General features: G+C 41.2%; 2 protein-coding genes across 4 annotated transcripts in view; one reads left to right on the top strand and one right to left on the bottom strand.

Annotated features, from left to right (window-relative positions):
* sphkap (SPHK1 interactor, AKAP domain containing) overlaps window positions 1–10,260 on the top strand; it is a 130,378-nt gene extending 120,118 nt beyond the window's left edge. For 2 of the 3 annotated variants that reach the window (XM_067594466.1, XM_067594467.1), the window contains 6 exons: window positions 825–4,212; window positions 5,826–5,987; window positions 7,000–7,083; window positions 7,866–7,915; window positions 8,432–8,616; window positions 9,131–10,260. In XM_067594466.1, coding sequence (XP_067450567.1) covers window positions 825–4,212; window positions 5,826–5,987; window positions 7,000–7,083; window positions 7,866–7,915; window positions 8,432–8,616; window positions 9,131–9,283 — 4,022 coding nt within the window. In that variant the 3' untranslated portion in view covers window positions 9,284–10,260. The remainder of the gene's footprint in view (window positions 1–824; window positions 4,213–5,825; window positions 5,988–6,999; window positions 7,084–7,865; window positions 7,916–8,431; window positions 8,617–9,130) is intronic. The other variant, XM_067594468.1, reaches the window with a different exon arrangement.
* A 142-nt stretch (window positions 10,261–10,402) lies between these two features.
* daw1 (dynein assembly factor with WDR repeat domains 1) lies at window positions 10,403–21,234 on the bottom strand. The gene is made up of 13 exons (XM_067594479.1): window positions 21,127–21,234; window positions 20,589–20,661; window positions 19,512–19,656; window positions 18,707–18,765; window positions 18,478–18,600; window positions 18,245–18,344; window positions 17,620–17,727; window positions 16,889–16,995; window positions 16,629–16,731; window positions 15,989–16,103; window positions 15,597–15,673; window positions 12,256–12,418; window positions 10,403–12,054 (listed from the first exon to the last, which is right to left on the bottom strand). Exons 1-13 carry the CDS (start codon window positions 21,164–21,166, stop codon window positions 12,020–12,022), a joined length of 1,248 nt encoding a protein of 415 aa, XP_067450580.1. The 5' UTR covers window positions 21,167–21,234; the 3' UTR covers window positions 10,403–12,019.
* Window positions 21,235–21,255: the final 21 nt, after the last annotated feature.

Genomic DNA, 21,255 nt, shown 5'->3' with positions numbered 1-21,255 from the left:
TAGCTGTTGAATAAATGTTGTGGAGTAAAAAGTACAATATATCCCTGTGAAGTATGGTGGAGTAGAAGTATAAAGTAGCATAAAATAGAAATACTCAAGTAAATTAGAAGTGCCTCATAATTGTACTTAAGTATAGTACTTTGTTATCCACCACTGGATGTAACACAGCTAACTCTGAACTGAACTGTCAATTTAATGTTCATATTTAAATCATTACCTATAACAGAGCTGCAGAATTTTAAGGCCAGAAAAATACTTTCATTGCAAAACAAGATGCAGTAAAAAGCAAATTGGCAATATTCAAAAGTATGACAACTATTCCGATATTATTACTGCCATCAAGGTGGAACTCACTGTTTAATATTGTAAAAGTTATTCTAGTCAGGTTTGTTTTTATTGAGCAGACTTCAGGGACAGCACATGAGCTTGAAATGAAACACTGTATTTCTTCCGGAGATTGCAGTAACACCACAACCAAGACAGTGGTGTACCAAGCACTGAAAGATTTCTGTAATGACTGAGAATATATAAAACAAGAAGGAAGTATTCATTTATCGCTACTGGGTTGCCCAGGTGATAAATGATATCTGTTAGGTGGTGGCAATATGGGAAATAATTGTCTGTTCAAGTTTTGTTCAAGGGGAAATTGAATGAGACAAACAAGAAACAACCCAGCTCAGGTAGTCAGTGAAGGGTAAAACAGGATTATATTCTGCTCTTGCTGTGACACTTTGGAAACTGATGAAGCTGCTTTCTAATCAGTGTGGACATTTTTCATTCTCTGTTCTCTCTCTTTCCCTCTCTTTTTGCTTGTCTCCTCACAGAGGCAGAGAGTGGTGACCTGGCAGAGAGCTTGGTAGAAGTTGCACAGAAACACTGTGTCAGACTTACGTGTCAGAGGGGACAGCTGGCCCATCATCAGAACAGGGAGGACAGGGAGGTGAAAAGGGAAATGCATCAGCGAGCCAGCCACCACACTAAGGAATCAGCTGGTCACTACGCCACCAATCTGGCCGAGTCAGTGCTGCAAGATGCCTTCATACGCCTCTCTCAAGATGAAACGTCTTTTGTCTCTGAGGCTGCTGTCAGTGTGTCCCTCTCTAGACGCCCTTCCAACTTCACTGGTCCTTCACAGACCAAACAGCCCTCACAACAGCGCACCTGCTCTTTTGAACTCCCCAAGATCGTCATAGTTCAAAGCCCAGACAGTTCTGACGTGGCTGCAGAATGGCCAGAGACCCAGGTGTCTAATGTGCCTGACCAGGATATCACTGCCAAAGGCACAGAGTTACCAGAAAATGGGACACAGGCTCACACTCCCCATCACAATGGAGGACACCCATCCAAACATGTAGAAGTGGCTTTAGCCTGTGCTGCCAGTGTCATTGGCACCATAACTACCCCACAGCTGACAGAACAGCTTGCCATGGAATCAGCTTCAGAGGAGGACACAGAGGAGGACCTACATGAACCAGAGGAGAGTGGTGACTACTCCCTCTCCTCAGCCATGTGTGGCATGGCTCAGGTAGCTGGTGCTGTAGCAGCTGTTGAGCTAACAGAGGAGTCAAGGGAAGGCGGCGATTCTGACGCAGATTCCACAGATGTCTATACAGCATCCCAGGGTCTGATGTCTGCTGCCGAGGCCTCTGCAGTCTTCACACTGCACTGCAGTGTTGCAGAGGGTACCAGTGTTGAAGCATTTCGTGCCAACATTGCTGAGGTCCTACACAGGGAAGCAGCTGAGGTGCTGACTCAGCCACAAGGCTACAAGAGTGTAGCTCACCTGTTGGAGTCTACCCATAACAAGATAGTAGATGGCATCACTTGTCCAAAAAAATCCTACATGGATGAAAGAGTGGTGGATGATTTAATCAATGAGGTGGCAGACAGTCTCTTTAAGCATGCTTTAGAGAAAGCAAAAAAGAAAAAAGAACTGGAGGGTACTGGAAAAGAGGCACCAAGCATCCAGGTTTTTTTGCAGGACAGTGTAAACAATTTGCTGTTTGATATCCTTTGCCTGACACAGAGGAAAATCAGTCACATATCTAGATTTGACCAAGGGTCTTTTGGGACACAAGAGGGTGATACTTGTGCTAAGGAGCCTGTAACCACCATGGAGAGCAAGGATCCATTAATTCCATTGCAGTGCTTAGTTGGCCATAGTCAGTCCACTAATAATGATAATCACAGTGGCATGCTACAGTGCACAGATAAGCTTACCATGGTTCCTGGGCTGAAGGAGAAATGTGTGCTTGAGGAAAATGATCTCGCTGCATCTCTCCCCACAGCATACAGCAAAGAGCAACAGCAGCAGCCATCATACAGACAAAATCATTCTAAATCCACCTCCTTTCCTGCCAAAGACTGGTCTGAAAACCAGCAGAACCAGCAGGGCAGTGGTGCCATCAGAGAACCTTTGAGTGAAATCCAAATTCACAACTCAGAAAAGAGGGGGCGACTAGTGATGGGTAGTGACAGCAGACAGGCCTCCCTCACCCCTCAGTCCTCCCTCAACTCTTGCAGTTCTCTGCTCTCTTGGAGAATGGACTCAGAGTCCAAGACACCCATTACTTGCTATGCTGATGATTTGGCTACTACAGTGGTGTCTATGGCCACAGAATTAGCTGCCATATGTTTGGAGAACTCTACTGGAAAGCAACCCTGGTTCTGTGCCCTGAAAGGGACATCTACAGAGGGACCAGAGGCCTATTTGATCCCTGCTTGCCGTACAGTACTCAGGAGGAAAGAGGGTCAGAGCAGCAATGCAGCCTCCAAGAAACATCGGGCACCACGCCTCAGTGAGATCAAGAGGAAAACAGAGGAGCAACCAGAGCTGATGGAGCGGCTGGTAAACCGGGTAGTGGATGAGTCAGTAAACCCGGATGAACCACAGGACCCATTTGCCCTCTTTGCATCGGAAGTCACAGCCAGGATCATGAACTGCCCTGAGCTTAATGTGGTGGACACCTCCAAAGCAGGCCAGCCACGCAGCAGGTTGCAGTGTGAGAGGTGGAGCCGTGGGAAGGCGTCTAGTTATGAGAGCATTCCAGAAGAAGACGCAGACCCCTCAGGCACACCTAACACCCTGGGCCCAGGCAGTCGGTTAGGTCAGAACTTGAGCCGCGGTAGCTCAATCTCTAAGCAGTCAAGTTGTGAGAGCATCACAGATGAGTTCTCGCGGTTCATGGTAAACCAGATGGAGACTGAGGGCAGGGGCTTTGACCTTCTCCTGGATTACTATGCAGGGAAAAATGCCAGCAGCATTCTGACTGCAGCTGTGCAACAGGCTGCATCCAAGAAAAATGGTCACCTTAATGTCAGGGCCACATCCTGCCTATCCAAACAGTCTAGTACAGAGAGCATCACAGAGGAGTTCTACAGGTTTATGCTTCGAGACATGGATAAGGAAAACAAAGAGTATGGCATTGCCAAGACTAAAGAGTGGAGCAACAGCCTGTTCCCACCCTCTCCTAGAACACCCTTCTGTATACGTCAATCCTCTGTCCCAGACCGGCGCTACTCAGACTCACGACTGACTGTCAACTCGCCCATTAAAGCCAACTCATTTGACGGATTTGCCCGCAATGTGCATGGAGACACACTGAATATCTACCCCACCAACTCAGTGTCAGCCACGGGACTGTGCAAGTCAGACTCCTGCCTGTATCAAAGAGGTAAGACTGACCAGATCACTGATATGCTGATTCATGAGACCTGGTCAAGCTCTATTGAATCCTTGATGAGAAAGAACAAGATCATTGCTGATCCAGAGGACAGTATTGACCTGGAGGCTTCAGGAGACTCCCAGCCCCATGTGCAGCAATTTGCCAATCGCCTGGCAGCTGACATTGTGGATATTGGCAAGTCTGCACTCGGGGGCCAGCAAGAAGTAGCTGGGGGCATGCCTGGGCCACACCCACAGCCACACATGCCTGTTGGTGAAAGAAGGAGGGGGTTCAAACAATCTCATCTAAGTTGTAGTCGGAGTAGGTCCAGCCAGGAGCAAGCTAGCACTGGATTAGGGTCTGGGGCTAGTGACAGCAGTGCACCCCGCATGAGGGGCCCCAGAGATGTGCCGCTGATCCATATTGAGGGAGATCAAAAGGATGAGGAGACTTCTCTAAGCCATGAAAAGGCAGGAGGACCTCAGGAAACACCACCAGAAACAGCAGCTACCAAGCGTACAGAGAGAACTACAACCAACGGCAGCAGGTACTGAACTGGTCCCTACTCTTCTTTGTGTGAGTCAGACCAACCCTTCAGGCAGAAAGTTTTTTATAGCTCAGCAGAGTCACCCTAAATATTAAAAGTAGAGATTATTTTTTCTGAAAGAGTAAGGGAGAGAAAATAAAAACATTAAAATTTGTCTAGGAAAATCAGCATTGAATGAATAAAATCCAGGCTCTACAACTGCCCGAGCATACCAAAGCTATTTTTAGAGTTTGATCAAAGAGTGGCAGGCACACAGAGGATCCATTCACTGGGGAAACTAATCTATTTTAACAGTGTGTGAGGTTTGACAAACCTTTGGCTAGGCTGTGACTCACACTGTCTGGGTGATGTAGTGTGTGTGCAGAAAGCTTCTAGTGGCTTCATCTTTTATCCACCGTAGGGCTGTTCAACTCATCTTGATCAGTACAAGCTGCACTAACACTTGGATAACACACTAAAACCATGAGACACTGTAAGAAAGGTATTTAGATTACACTGACATGCACACGACATACTTATTAACACGAGGGATCTGGTTGTTGTGTTAAAGCTTGCTAGAGTGAAGTTGTTTTGCAGCAGGTTAGCTAAGGAATGGTGTTTATATGAAGTAAATTCATTTGTAATAAGGGTATGTATTCCTTCTGATTAGACATGGTTAGTCTTATGTGTCTCAATTTTCACAGAGACAAGGACTCAACAAGGTGACAAGATTCACTCCAATTCTAAAAACTAAAGGTGTATGAGTGGCCTTTCAGAGGAGGCACTAGAGTGTAGACTCTCCCAGAAGACATTTTAGTGGATACTCTGAGGGTAATGAAGACTGGAGCAGTTCATAGTGTGTCTCAGTATGGAATCAAATGAACCAGCTGAAAATCTATAAGTGGAAAGAGCAGCTAATGTACATGAGAGATATACAGAGGAAAATGAAAATATAATATCCAGATGTGGGGAACTGGTTGAGATCTGCTGGTCTTTTACTGAGTGTTTTAAAGAACTGTAAATCCCCAATACAAAACATGTTTAATAATGAGTGAGAGGAAAACAGCTGAAAGGTTCCCAGGCCACAGGAGAGTCACAAGACACGCTCCTTTTCACTTGACAATACATGTAATCCAGGAACAAGTGGAGTGCATCTGTTTGTCCCTTGAGTAAGAGTGGAAGTCAATCACTCGCCTAGTCAATAAAACCTGATTTCCCTCTGGAATTGTCGAGGATGGCAGCCCTCAATCATCTGATTATGACTTAATGTAATCACTTTCCTGAAAAACTGTGAAAATCCAACAGTGCCCCTGGGGAATGAATTTTGCTGATGCATTAAAGATATTGAAATGAAGTGTCTCTCTTTGAATGTGGTGCGTAGTTATTTCAAATTCCAAAGGCTTGTCATTTGTATAAAGTTACTATAGATCTATCATTTTTGGAGCAGAAACTTTCCCCATACTGCCTTTTGAAATGCATTTTAGTTTGAACAAAGCTCAATGTTTACTGTACATGAAGAATGACTTGAGGAACATTGGAACAAGAATGGAGCCAAAGTAACCACACATTGCAGCAGACATTGTGCACAACCAGTCGATGGTCACTCCCACCATCTTGCGGTTTGCTCTCCCCAGCAGTGAGAGGGACAGGCCAGCTGTGGCGGTGGCTGCAGTAGTGAAGAGGGACAAGCGTTCTATGAGTGCTAGCAGTGAAGAGAGCATGGGGAGCTGGTCCCATATAACCCCCGAGGATGACCCCCACGAGGAGACCAGTAGTTTTATCCAGCTGAGCGAGGGGTCAGTAACCGTTGCTCCTTGATACTGCTCCAAATGCTGCTACTCCCACCCTCACCCCACTCTCATTGGCCCATCGCTACTGACACTTGTGCTCTCCTGTGCCAATGCCAATTTACTCCCCGCTGCTGCAATATCCACACCTGCTGAGGCAGTGTATGGCAGAGAGCTCACTCCACAAAGCCCTCTCCATAGCTCGCATACAGGGCGAGACCCTGCTTGCACCCCATGCACAACTACCTGCAGTAGTAGGCTCCAGTACTACAGGGATGTGACCTCTCACATCGAAAGCCTCTAGTTCAGAACATTTGCTACACCATTCTCTGCTTCATCAATTTTCATTTGTTTTAGCCAACTACACCAATTTTTACCAAATAGCCTGGAGTAAATGCTCTGTGCTCCCTAGTTGAAACAAGCTAGAAGTAGAAGACGCCTTAAAGAACATGTTATATCCCCTGATATTGGACCAAATATAAGCATCATAAACTGCATGTTCAAATGCATTTATATTGAAAGGCGTTGATATATGTAGATTAGAGTGGAAAGGGGAAGTTGGAAGGTTCCATGTGGTTAGTGTGGAAATGATATGAGATACCTGCTTTTTGCTTAATTAACTGCAAGAGTAGTTTGTCTGCACCACCATAACACTCGCTGCTCCTTGCAACTTGTCCATCTTCCTCTTTACTTTAATTCCACCTCATCCATGAACCATATTGTGACACAAGGGCACGGCTGCCAGCCCTGCCCTGTCCACCATACCCACCTAAACTACCTCCAAATCTCCTCATCCTCATCTTCAGACAGGCTTGCTGCCAGACTAAAATCACCAGCTCTCCCACCTTTGAGCGTCCGATTCTCCTGCAGCTGCTATTTATATGTTAATCACCAGCTAATGAACAACACAGCCTGCATCGCTGCGCCTGGTTATTGCTCTCTTAACAAGTCAGCGATCATGTCAGATGTCTTGAGACAACATGCGAGTGACGCTATCTCCTGTTTTTTTATTGGTTTACAGGAATGGGACCAGCAGCACATCCAGCCTAGGTCTGGCAGACCTGGATGCTTTTTCTGATGTGCCCACTCAGAGCACAGTAATCAGGTAACTGTCATTGTCACAGGCCGGTGCTGAAGTATTTCTCATTAATGTGTCACTTTTTTTTTTAAAAGTCTGTGGATAGTATATTGCTTTTTTTGATGCTCTCACCCAGAGCGCAGCAATCAGATGACATGTGACAGTGACAGGCTGTTGGACTAACACTTATCCACATGACAGATTATTGCTACTCTGTCAGTCCAGCATTGACAATAATGTTCCATTTAATAGACAGAAAAGCATCCCTATCTATCTATCTATCTATCTATCTATCTATCTATCTATCTATCTATCTATCTATCTATCTATCTCAGATTAAAATACATACTGTAATACATGGTATAATTAAATTAAAGGAATAGTTTAAGTTTTTGGGAAATGCGCCTATTTGCTTTCTTGTTGAGAGCTAGATGAAATAGTTGGGAAAATAGCCTCCTGTAAAACCAAAACATGTTGTTTTTTACAGTTTGGTTATTGTGTGAAATAAGCAAACACTATATAAAGTGTTAATTAGTAAGCTTTAAAGGTGCTGGTGGGTGGATTTTGTTACCTTCAGACAAAGCCAGGCTAGCTGGTTCCCTGTTTCCAGTCTTTGTCGCTAAGCTAAACCAAATGGCTGCGGGTGGAAGCTTCATGTTACTGTAAACACACATGCATGACAGTGGCATCTTCTCACTTCTCACTAACACTCAGCAAGAAAAAGATGAAGTGTATTTCCCAAAATGTCAAACTATTCCTTTAAGTGATACTGTAACTGTAACTTCCAACTGGCATTTCTTTCCTCGCAGTGAAGAGACAGAGAAAGGCCACCTGGCAGGAACCAAGGAGAATATCTTTCGTAAGTGCAGTGATGAATTCTCATGTCATCTCAATGCCATCAGCTTTTTAATTATTCACCTCCTTCTTCAGCTTTGACATCTCTCCACTCACCAAGAGCTTTTGAGTGACTTGAGGTACAGTATGTGCTCTGTCTGTGTGAATAATCCCTCAAATGGATGTACTTGAATAAAGGCGATGCTCTGCTCTGCATTAAGGATGGTCATCAATAATTAAAAAGGGCGTGCACCTCCAGAGGTATCTCAACACAAAGGTCATCTTTATTTAATCACTTACACTTGATCAAAGATTGTCTCAAAGCATAACTGGGCCCGGGATATTTTTTATTTTATGAAGTTGAACATATTGTATGATTGTGTGCAAAGATTTGGCACGTTTGCGTTTGATACATACTGTGCATTGAAATAAGTATAGAGGCCCTGAAAAAGAGAATTGATTTGAAGAAAACTCTCTCAGGTATGATAGTATTTTTATAATAGTTATACCCCCCTAACACAGCACATCTTTGTACTTTCAGAGAGCAGTTCAGTGAGGACAGCGAGCAGCACTAGCAACCTCGGGGAACTGTTGGTAGTAAACTGTGACCTTGAACCGGAGTGTGTGGACTCAGAGCTGAGAGTGGCTCTGCAGTGGATTGCTGCCTCTGAGCTGGGCCTTCCTGCTCTCTGCTTCAGGAAGTCCAAAGAGAAGAGGATCGCAAAGGTGGGCACAGTCAAATCAAAAATACAAACGCAGGGAGACTGACTGAACTGATTGTATAGTTTTCTTTGATTATTATAGCCCTTCTCCACACTGCCATGAATAAAATTCATTTACTGTCCTGAAAGTTGTACAATTTAAATATATCAAGTCTAAAATCACTGATATCTTCCTATAAAATACCCACCATATATAACACTGACCTCAGTGACTTCAAAGGTAGCTACGGCCTGTAGCACAAAATGGCAGGTTGGGTCTTCTTTGCTTATGTTTTTTAAATAATGCACTCGACAAAAAGTGTATGATTTGATCTGTGACTGCCTTTAAGATAGGTAATATTTTAGGAATCATTTATATGACAAATGAATTAATAAATGAACTACATCATGGCTCATACACTGGGAATTTCTTTAAAAGTTGGAATTATATATACTGTAGATTTCTCCATCAGCCAGCATGGTGATGTGAATGAGCATGTATTTATTGCTGGATTCATCATGTGTGTGTGTTCTCTCAGTTCCAGAGGGTGGTTCATCTGATGTCTCAGAAGGCGTGGCGGATTGCGGACTTGTTCAGCGCTGTGGTTCAGTTCTGTAAGCTACATGAGAAAGAGGAAGAGGAAGGCAGGTCCCTGTCCAGCCTGTTTGATTGGCTTTTGGAGACCCTGTAAAGTGGATTAGTTACCTAATCCTGCAAACAAAAACACACATGCTCCCTCACTCACACCTCTAACGTGTTCCTAACTATTTGCCCCATCCTGTCTCATTACACCAAGTGTCTCCTGCTGCAAGCTGAGAGCACAACGCCATGAGCCCTCCCCGGTGCCCTCTCACCCTGTACATGGAAGTTGTCTTTTATGTCTGTCTGCAATCATGAATGGACCAGTTTCCCTTTTATAAAAGCATGTTTTGTTTTCAGATTCACCACTCTAGCTTGTGAGACACACGTATAGAGCAAACTGTAGGTATATGGGTTGGACATTCCTAATAGGAATGAACTAGCCTTCAAGAGGTTATAGTCAGCAGGTTTTAACTGCTCCAGATATATTTGCAGACTCTCACAACCAAATTATGTGTTTATTTATTTATTCCAAATGAACACACGATAGGAAAATCAGGTTCGATTCTCCCTGCAGCTCAACATGCTCAAATCTTTTATATCAAAATTACTGTGTAAAAGAGGCGGTTAAAATGTAAGCCCAGAAAAATCTCTGTCACTTTTGTTTCATAGCCACTTAGGAGTGCACATTTGCTTAAAGTAAGCAAAACTATCCATATATTTGTTGTATTCATTGGCAAACACTCCACCTCTGTTGTGACCTTGAAACTCAGTTCTAAGTAAGTATGTTATCTTGTTAATGTTACTTGAGAACTGATTATTTTGGATAGCTGTACTGTATATACTGTAGATTTGGAACTGCTGCACCTTGGAGTAGTGGACTGCTCTCTTTAGCTTTTACTATGTCAGGAAGACAGAGTAAGGTTTGTAATGTTGAATTTGTATGTGAATTTGGTGTGTTTATTTCTCTACTTAGTGGTACTCTAGTGTTACATCAGCATTCGGCAGCATCAGCTGTAAACTCTGTCACTGTAGAACTGAATGTATTTATCTTTTGACATCAATAAATTTCTGTCATGTGAAATACAAGCAGCCTTGATCATTCATAATATCCAACAGAAAGGCAACTGAACACTGCTTAATAGCACATTTATCATCATTAGTATTATACTGTTTGCATAGTTTTCCCAAAAGCATGTCACAGAAGCAGCAAGACTAACAAACAGACACATGATCTTTGTGCAAGTTTATCACAGTTAAATACAAGCTGGGAAACTACCAAACAGACATTCATAATTACATTGCACTTTCAGAAAATACTACTTAGTACACATGGGGACTGCCCATTTGCCCAAAGACCTATTATTCCGAAACCCAATAGTTCAAAAAATATCCCATTGGATCGAAAGCCCATTAGTCTGATGGTCCATTATCCCGAGAACAAACGCCTGTTGCTCTGAAGGCCCATTGCTCCAAAAATAGGGGTGGTGGTGGGGTTGTGATAAATGCACCATTATTTATTGTTAGGCGTTCCAATTAGGCTACCTCTTAGTCTTTTGGGTTAGGGTTAGTATACACTAAATGCACTAAAAAGCAGGCATTTTGTAAACGATATCTTCATATATGCATGTCAAAATACACTTAGGGCAAAAATCTCCAGAGCAAGTATTTTCGAAGCAATGGGCCTTCGGAGCAGTGGGCTTTTGTTTTCAGGATAATGGGCCGCTTGACTAATGGGCTTTCCGTCCAATGGGAGGTTTTTTGAACTGTTGGGGTTTCGGAATAATGAGCCATCCGACCAATGGCATGGCACCATATACATCACAGAAACATGAAGGCAAGGCAGTGGGAACAAAATATCAGAAGATTAACTCTTTAGCTGACAATGGACTCATTACTCTTTTTTGTACCACAACATGTTATATTGAAGAAAAACTGTGGCAAGTAATTTGGAATGTGCTTAGATACACCTCCTCAAAATTTAAAGTCTCTCCTCAACTTTATAAATCATACTGGGACCATACTTCAACAACTAGCTATAAAGGAATAACTCAACATTCTGGGAAATACAATTTTCTTGTTGTGAGTTAGATATCACTCTGATGTCTGCGTGTCACGTATGGAGCTAGAGCCAGGCGGTGATTAGCTTAGCTTAGCATGAAAACAAGAAGTAGGGGGAAATGGCTAGCCTTGCTCTGTCCAAATGTCAGAAATCTGTCTACAGTAGCAGCACTAAGAAATATTCTCAATATTTAACACACTGTACCTCTTTTGTTTAATTTGTACACAAACAAAAATGTAAAAATGAAAGTTGTCGTTTTATGGGGAATTACATGCTGCAACTATGTAGCATGTTAGTTACAGGTACTGGTAGGTATGAGTGAACTTTTGATGGAGCCATCATCATCATCTTTGTACCTAACACTAAGCAAGAAAGAAATATTTGTATTATAATACTGAACTATTCATTTAAACCTAACTACAAAATTAAAACTACTTGTAATGACATTTTATGAGCAAATGTATCATCTTATTAAAGATAGAATAGTAAACTAAAAGCTAAAAGGTTAGTACAGTTAGGGAACAAGTGATGCTTCAAATAGATTCAGTAACAGGAGGGAACATTAAAGAGACAAATAATGTTATGAGCAACAATACTTGTACAATATCACTTTAATCTTACGCAGATTCTGTCAACCAAACTTTGTGTTCATCCAACAAAACTTTGATGCGACTGCAGATCTTTCAATTTGGTACCCATAATTAGAAAGATAAACAAGTTAAACACAAAATCCTTCTTGTGTCCATGTCTTGGCCTGCCTGAGCATCTAATGGGTCATGGGAAGGGTCAAAACCAGATCCGGCATGTGTTATCCTTGCTGCCTACAGGAGAGCACAAACATGAAAAGGTAGTTGCACAGAAAGACACAGCTGCATGTTTTTAATCTAAAATGCACAATTAAGCATTTGTGTTGGGCTCACAAGGATCACTTTATTCACTGCTCAAGTTCAAGGCTTCAATTTGCTACAACAGTAGTGTGTGGCTGTCAGATGTGGTGAATGTGTGTGTGGGTTAGCGTATACCTGTAATGATGGTGTCACCCTCATAGTTAAAGACGCAGGAGAAGATCTCATCGGTGTGCCCCTCCAGGACTTGTAGGCAGACTCCAGACTGAACATCCCACAGACGAGCTGTCTTGTCTGAGCTGGCAGTCAGGACCCTGCTGCCCTGGGGACTGAAACAGATCTACCAAGAGAGGCAGAGTCAGGAGAGTTAGTCTTATTCAGGGGTGTGTGTGCTACATGAGCGATAGAGTGAGCAAGAGAGAGTGCTGAATAAGAGATTATACAGGAAGTGGTCGAAATGACAAAGGGAGGGGAAAATTAGTGAGGTTAGAACACTTTCACCACGTCAGCAGCATTATGCCGCAGAGGGCATTCAACCTTAAATACTTAAGGAGGATAAAGGCAATGGTGGGTCTACTTAGTGAGGAGCTTTTCCAGTAGAGTATTATGAAAATCATGGCTGAAGCTGAATGTGTTATAGAGCCCGGGTTTATCGTTCCCTGAATGGTTTTATATCCCCACAGTGAGGTAAAGGAAGAGATGATTAAATGACACTGGCTCTAGATGGCCATGAAAGTAAAGTATGTTTTTATTAAAAATCTAAACTGAGCACCAAGGAGCGACCCCAGGACAGGAAATGGAAACTGACTATAGAGGAAGCTGACAAAGATAGAAGACCGGAGGGAGAAGATGAGTGGAAGCTAAGACAAGTGCAGAAACAGAGAGAAAACAGTGTGGTGTGATTTAAAATGGACAGAGAAGAAAAAAAAAAACATCAGGAAAGAGGAAACGACAAGAAACAGGTAAAAATAAACAAGACTGTGTCCCAGTTCCATACTGGATACTAATTCTAACCTGGTTTCCTAAACAGTGCATTCACACTAGAAAAGTTGCCAGAATGCATGCTAAATGTGCTTGATTTGTGAGTGTGCTCTTGATGGACACAGCTGTTCCACAACGCTTTGCACCACTGAGGTGAACGAGCAATATGCTGCCTTCAATTTCTCTTTCAGACGACTACTGCTACTAGTTTGTAGAAAAAAGTAACAGTAAAAGTAGAATATTTGCAAGACCAATTTTAATAGATCCTGTAATGGGTGAGGTGTGGAGAAAAAATTGCTCTCTGCCAGGCCCTGCGATTATTTCTTCCCCTCACACCTTACAGGACTGTACTGTGAATGTGTTTTACAAATTTCATAACAATGTGACATTTGGATTATGAAATATCTTGTTTGCAAAGTTATAATTTTGTCCTGAGCTAAGCGCAAGAGTAAAGCTAATGGACTGTTTAAAATAGGAAGGATTTCTCTCACCAGCAGGAACAAAACATTTAGGAAAAAAGGGCTTCTGAATGCCATACACAGTAGAATTCACAAAGAAACATGCATCCAAGCCTGCGCATCAGTTAATTCAGTACAGTTCATCTATATTTCCCAGATTTATAGCAGGAAAAGGGAGCAAGGTGAAGTAACTCGAGAGATTGAGGAATAATGAAAATAAAAGCAAAAAATGGGTAGATACACAAAACTTTAAAAAAAAAAAAGGATGTTGTGGTTAAGAAGCATGGCGGGGAGTGGGAGAGGTGTCCTGTAAGAGAGAGAGATTAGCGCCATAATCCTCGGAATTCATCCTCCATTCAGCCTATTTATTACTGACTGCCTGATGTGTTTCAGTAAACAGAGGTAGCTTCTCAGCAACACATGCACTCATACACAGCAACCCTCTGAGCCACAACCTGCAGGACACACACACACACACACACACAGCAAGAAACCTGCAAAGTGGTAAATGGATAAAATTGCCCCCATTAAAGTACAAGGATGTCAAAGTGCCAAAGTGTGTGTTGGTTTGACACAGGTAATGACAGGCCATGTTACACAGGGTTAAAGGTTTATTTTGGGGGATGTGTGATTATATGTGATTATATGCATGGGTGCAACATTTGGTGCTCTGAGTTCAAAGCTTGATCAGACCAAAGAGCCCAAGAGAACATCATGTCTGCTTTTGTTTGTTTGTTTGCTTTTCCATTGTTGTTGTTGTTGCTATTATAACTGCTGTTTTGCCTTTTTTCTCTCCTTTGTTTCGGTTTGAGTATAGTATATTGCACAATAAACAAATACAAAAATAAAAAGCACAGGTGTAACTAATGAAAAAAAAGACAAGGTCAGACCATGTTCACTGATGGTCAGAGATGACATGGATCGTATTTGTCATCTCTCATGGAGATTGGACGTTGAAAATCTAGTTTGGAACGAAAACTTTCAATTAGTCAGATCAACAGAAGCGTCACTACAGTAGAGTGAAAAAAAATGATAAAGCCTTACTATCCAGACTAGCTGAACTACACCATGTGACATAGTAAATACAAAACAGCCTGAAGCCTGGACTCCTGTCCTTCTACCTCAGTATCATGCTTTATCCCATGTTAACACAGTAGAGGTAATGTCCTATTTACAGCGCTGCCCAGGACAGCTGTAGCCAGAGATTAAGGGTTAATGTTACACAAATGTACAAGCTCATTCACATCTGCTAGTTGTAATGCCATTTATAATCGTTTAAACATATTCCCAAACAGGACTGGAGGATTATTCAATATTTAATATGTGATTTTGAATATTTTATGAAGCACTGTATCATATGAAGTTTTAGATCATGCTCTAATCATTTATGCAATATTCATTTTGTTTATATCACCCACCCAAACTCCAAATTAAACTGGCCATTTTTAAAATTTCAAGCACACATAAGGGCATTGTAAATAGGTCACATTTTATGTCTTGTTGTAGTGTTTGGTAAAGAGGCTGGCAATATTCTATAAAATATCCTATTCAATGAAATGAAGATATATACACTGTATTTGTGACCTGTTTTTAAAATTTACATTCTCAGTAGGAATGAAAGGGTTTGGGGCACAGTGCCACAGACAGTGTAGGGAATTCAGAAAAGACTGAGACCAACTAATACATTGTTGGTTTTGGTATAGAGTGTATAGAGAGCCGGACCCACTTGTGCCACTCTTTGTTCCAATAGCCTTGCTTACACAGTGCCTTTTTGCATAGAAGATTTCTGTCACTGATCTTTCTGGAAAGCTGAAACATGATTAAAAAAAAAAAAAAAAGTATCTTTCAACTGTTACTATACAGCCCTCATGAGCTTTGGACACAGGTGCACTAACAAAAATGTATATGTAGTTGTGAAATGCTAAGTAAAGAATTATTGTGAAGTGTTCAAATAGTAGATTCCCATTTAGCCAAAGATATAGAAAATAAAAATTTGCCCAGAAATTAGGTGATCTCTATAGTGACATTAATTCCTCACAGGCTGTGGCAGAGAGGCCATTTTTGGGTCCAGTGACTAACCTTTGAGATCTCCCCGTCATGCCCCTTTAGTGTTGCGAGACACTGGTGTGTGTTTGCAGCGAACACTCGGGCTGTACCTGGCAGAGACAAAGACAGGAAGGGTTGTTGGTGTACATGCACTGTGCTTTTTTTTTACTGGACAAAATGTTTGCACCACTTTGTTGCATAAACCAGAATATATACAAATAGTAAAAATCTGTAGTATTTCTTGTCAATTTAAAACCATATTCATTTATTAATTTTAAAATATGTGATCAAAACAAGATAAAAATGCTGGACAGGGTGAGGAATAAGTGGGAATGTATTCAAAAATCTATACTATACTATACAATTACTATAATATAATACTATAATAGTATGTAAACTTTTGGTAAATTAGTTGTTAGTCTCACCATCAGCGGAGGCTGTAGCAATGAGCTGACCACTTAAATCAAAACACACATCCAGCACCTCTTCTTGGTGTCCAACTAGGGTGGCCACACACTTCCCACTGTCAGCTTCCCACAACTGCAAACACATATGCATGGAACAAAAAAAATACTCCGTCACATAACTATCCATACTCTCAGGCAGGAAACACATCCACACAAAAACTAGGACACACATACATGTGAACAAACATACACAATAAAATATGCTTGTGTGTAGCTGCTAGTTGTCTTAAGTGGCTTTGTTTTAACCATCCCCCCTAGAGGAAGGCGGTGATGTGGATAATTCTTACTTGTGAGCATGACTCATCTCAGCATAATTAAGGAATTAGGATTTAATTTTTCTCTTTTAAATGATGAAGACCTTAGAGGCAGGAGGTGGGGAGAGATGGAGGAGAGTGAATGTGAAAAGGAGGGTCATCCATCAAATATGTACTGTGCAATAGTTTAAAATTGTAACTGAATGAAAATGTCCAAACAAGTCTGACCGACAGAGAGCTTATAGGTAATATTACAGGTTTAGTCTAGGGAGTTCATTTTTTAAAAATCCAAAAGTGTTGCAGCTGCTTTACATATATATTCAGTCAGGCTGATGACAGCTCACCTTGCAGGTTTTGTCCATGGAGCCTGTGACTATGAGGGAGTAATCCCAGTTAAACTGAACATTGCTGATTTCCCCTCTGTGACCCATTAAAGTGTGAACACGTCTGAGAAAAACAGAAAGCAAAAAAAATGAGTCAGCTGTGCACGCCCGAGTGCAGAGCCTACACGTGTAATGCACGTGCTGTAAATGATGACACATATGCACAAGCTACAGACATTCACAAATGGATGCATACAGCGCAGCAATAATGAATGTCTGACCTTCCTGAAGCAACGTCCCATATAGCAACAGTGTGGTCAAAGGAGCCAGTGACAAGTTGATTGCCCACCGTGTCAAAGCACAGAGAGAGGATCTCTGCGGTGTGACCCTGAATGGAATCAAAGAGAGAATATTATCCCTAACTGTCTCATTTCTGATCTCTCTCATACTCCCTCTTGTTCACTCCCTCTATCTCTTCTTATGGATGAAAATGTACATCAAAGAATTATTATTTATTAAAATAAACATACAGAGCCTTAAAGGCAGATTATTCTACTTGAAATAAATAAATTGTAAGAAAAAATAACATGCACTCAAGATTCTCAATTGACTGCAGTCCGCATGATTGATTCTTCATGGTGTGGAGCATTCAAAGAACAGAGCTAGATGCAGAGAGTTGCTCTGCACTGAGACAGAGCCAGCCAACCAACCAGTCACACCACAGACCCACGTGCAGTCTGTACATCAAAGAAGACTCACTACTCCACTCAGAGTGGGTTATCAGTGCCTTATTAAAGTGTTACAGTCACATACCCCGTCAGATCGTGTGGATATGTGAGGTGGAAAAGGAGCTGGTTATCAGCAGGGGTAACAACGCTCAATTTAGGAATAACTGCACTTAGAAGTAAATGAAAAAGTTAACCAGTGCATCACTAATGAATGGATGTGAGCCTCAATGACAGAAAAACAAGAGAGGCAGAGGAATGTAGGGAGTAAAGAAAAGAGAACTCACAGTCAGAGTGGCCACCTCCTCCCCAGTCTCCACATCCCACAGCTTGGCAGTGGCGTCCATGCTGCCCGTGGCCAGCAGTGTACTCTGGGGGTTGAACGCCAGGCACACCTACACCAAACACAACTCTCTTTTAAAGTTACTAGAGTTGGATCCTGCTTCAAAGCCAAACATTTGGCAGGGACGTATATTATCTGGCACTGAATGTAACACCAAAGAAAAAACTGTGATTTTTTTTAGATTGTATCAGTAATAGGGATACATAGTGAGTATAAAAGTGTATAAACATAGACAATGTGCAATATTCTATAACATATGAAGCAACCACTGCACTAAAAACAAATAAAATGATTATTCTCCCAGTTAAAACAGGATGCAGGTACCCACACATTTTCACTGATAAAATTTCAAAACTTTTCCATAACTTTTCAAGGACCCATAATATAATTTCCATGACCATTCACCACCTTTTCATTACAGACAACAAAGTTAAATTTCATGACTTCTCCAAAGCTTTCAATTTTCCTTAATTTTATGACTTTTCCAGGCCTGGAAAATGAGATTTCAAAATTTTATGACTTTTCCAGGTTTTCCATGACTGTGGGAACCCTGAAGATGTCATACTTACTATTTCTGCCATGTGACCCCGAAATGTATGAAAGCATTTGCCCGTGTCAGCACACCACAGTTTGCAGGTCTTATCAAAAGAACCAGTGGCAATCTTGTCTCTATATTTCAGAAAGAGAAAATAACACTTTAAGATGAAAAACTCTTTTGAACAGCTGAACACTTAACCTGAATGTCAAAAAGAGCACTGTAGCTCTCAGACGCTATGAAACTTTTGTTAAAACAGCTCATTACCCAAAGGGGTTGTTGAACGCAATTGCATACACCACGTTTCTGTGACCCTCTAGTGTGTGCAGCTCGGTGCCTGAGGCTGTGTCCCAAATCCTACATGTTCTGTCATAGCTCCCGGTAATAAACCTGCAGAGTGAAAGAGAAGAGTAAAACAACAAAACAACAAACAAATAAACATAACTTTTCCTGAACTGTGGAGTGCCAGACTTTTGTGTGTTGCAGATAAACTCACCTTGACCCTGATTTGTCAAAGGCAACATTTGTCAGTGGGAGTATGTGTGCCTTAAGCTCCTGTAAAGGCAACCAAAAGAGAGAAAGATATGAAAATATAACCTCCAAGGCAATATAATTATTGACTTCATTCATCTTTAAGATTGAACATGTAATGTCCATATATATATATATCATCTGACTGATGTGATGGGAAGACCTCTCTTTGCTCAACAGCACAGCCTCTCCCCAGTTTTAACGTTAATATCCTCTGATCTTCAGCCATCTAACCAACCATAACCTCTTACCTGAAACAGTTTTATCTTGTGTATTCCTTCATACACTAATAAGACACAAATGAAGCACCTGTTGTTATTATGTTATTAGACTGTTGGCATACTTATTTGGCTTCTAATTCTGAGACTTAGTAACCTATCCGCTGCTGCTCTCTAGTGCCTCTTTGGAGCACTGACTGCTAATATACTCAAACTCCCAAATTGTCACAGATGTAAAAATAATACTAACAAAGAGAACAAATGTGAATCTTTTAACAAGGAATAAATGTAACTGCTGTACTTAGCTGATGTTTTATTCCTTCAATCTGATACTAAATACATGTCCCCAAAAAGTTTGGACTGACACCAAAGACAAAGGGTTACAGCAGGTCTTATGATAGTAATGACTCTGAACAGCAATTCATGGACATAGAAATTGAATAAAATGAATGTCTACACCAACAGGAGACATTTTTATTAATTTAGATGTAATGTAATTTCTTAATTTAATTTTTATGAGTCAGCAGTGTAAGTGTGACTCCTGCACCTAACCTTGAAGAAGCAGAAGCGGTGGTGGTCCTGCTGGCCCTGTTTCTGCTGAAGTCGGATAATCAGCTGTTTGACCTGATCAGCCCGGGACTCTGTGATCAGAGGCTCTGATTGCCTGATCTCTGCCACCAGCTCATCTGGGTTTGATCTGCATGGTGGGAAAATGTTTTGTTTTTTGTTTTTTTTTTTTACAATTTTTTAAACTTCAGATGACCTGATGGTGATTATAAAAAATTTAAAAAACACCAAACACAAATCTCACAAACACCAAATCTCTAAGCAATTCTCAAAAGTGCAAACTATGTGAATGAGGCACTGATAGAGAAATACAGTTTACCAGGTATTAAATTCAGCCCTGTACACAAATAAAGTGAACATGCACATAAAACACTGCTCCTCCTCTTGTTAGAGTCAAGAAAAATTATGAGTTCCAATATTAGCTGAGTTGAACTGATTGACTTTGTAGTGTTATTTGAGTAAGCACTAGTGAAGTTTAGTGTTTATGCTGTATGTATCACATTCAGAACAATGGACATAAAGGTTAGTAGGTTAGTGTGGAGATTAAAGGGTCATATTTTTCAAGTATTTCATAAAACAATATCCACATGCACTGTGTGTATTATAGTTACATACAGTTTCTGGTTGCAGTAATTGTTTCTGCTGTCCACATTGGCCATGAAGAGATCCCTTGATATTCAATTACTTTTTGCACAGAATGAGGATGTCATGTTAAGATGAGATCTCTTCACAGCTAACATAAACAGGAGGAATGATTGCAGCAACCTACAACACTTTCAAGTACATGTGTACATGTGAGTATTGTATTAAGACAGATTTTAAAAATGTGAACCTATCCTTTAACCCTGTCAGAGATCTCATATGGACTGCTGAGGTCTGAGATGAGGCTATTTGGATATATGTTTTACTAGTTTAGTAATAATAACATGACAGTATTACGATTAAAAGTAACACCTCTTAAAGTTATTATGAAACCACAAAGTTTATAAATATCATTTGCTTAACATTTGCCAGCTGCCGCTAACTTCACAGATGTTAGCGAATAGGATACAACTCACGCACTCTGGGGTCAAATCCAAAAGGTCGATTGATTTGGTCCTCAGATATCCTCCTTTCTCATACTCCAGAATTATACCTGGAAGCAGAGAAACGCATTGAACCGGGAAAGAACACAGAATTGAGCCTGATGTTATAACCTGGCAAACTCATGGATAGAAGAGTGGGAAACAACGCTTGTGTTAAGTCAGTTAACCCACATTATAGATTTGGAGCTAGCGCTAAAGCTAGAGCTAACGTTAGGCTGTTGTTGATATCACAGTTTCCTCGACAGCATCTTCCCTTGAAAGAAACCAACGTTTTATTTTATTTTTTTTAACCTTTATTTTACCAGGCAAGACATCAACAGTTTCTTATTTACAGTGACGGCCTGGCAAGCACCAGAAGACACGTGAAAGGGGGAAGGAGTTTAGGGGACAACGACAACAAAAAAGAACAACTAATCAAACAGAAGTAAACAATTGCAAGTAAAACATATGCAAGTATTAATCAAATAGAGGTAAAACATAGTTACAGTTAGGAAGAATTAAAGTATCTGTATTACCTGGTGGATAATATCTGAGAAGGAACCGCTTGAGTTTCATATTGAAGTTAATATATTCAGCTCGCCTCACATCACCTAACAACAAACCGTTGCCACGGCGACAGACACTCTCGCGTGCACTCTCTACGC

Source organism: Thunnus thynnus, chromosome 7 (genome assembly GCF_963924715.1).
Source record: "Thunnus thynnus chromosome 7, fThuThy2.1, whole genome shotgun sequence".
Lineage (NCBI taxonomy): Eukaryota > Metazoa > Chordata > Actinopteri > Scombriformes > Scombridae > Thunnus > Thunnus thynnus.
Note: the sequence above shows the minus strand (reverse complement) of the source record. Positions and strands in the feature narration are given on the sequence as shown.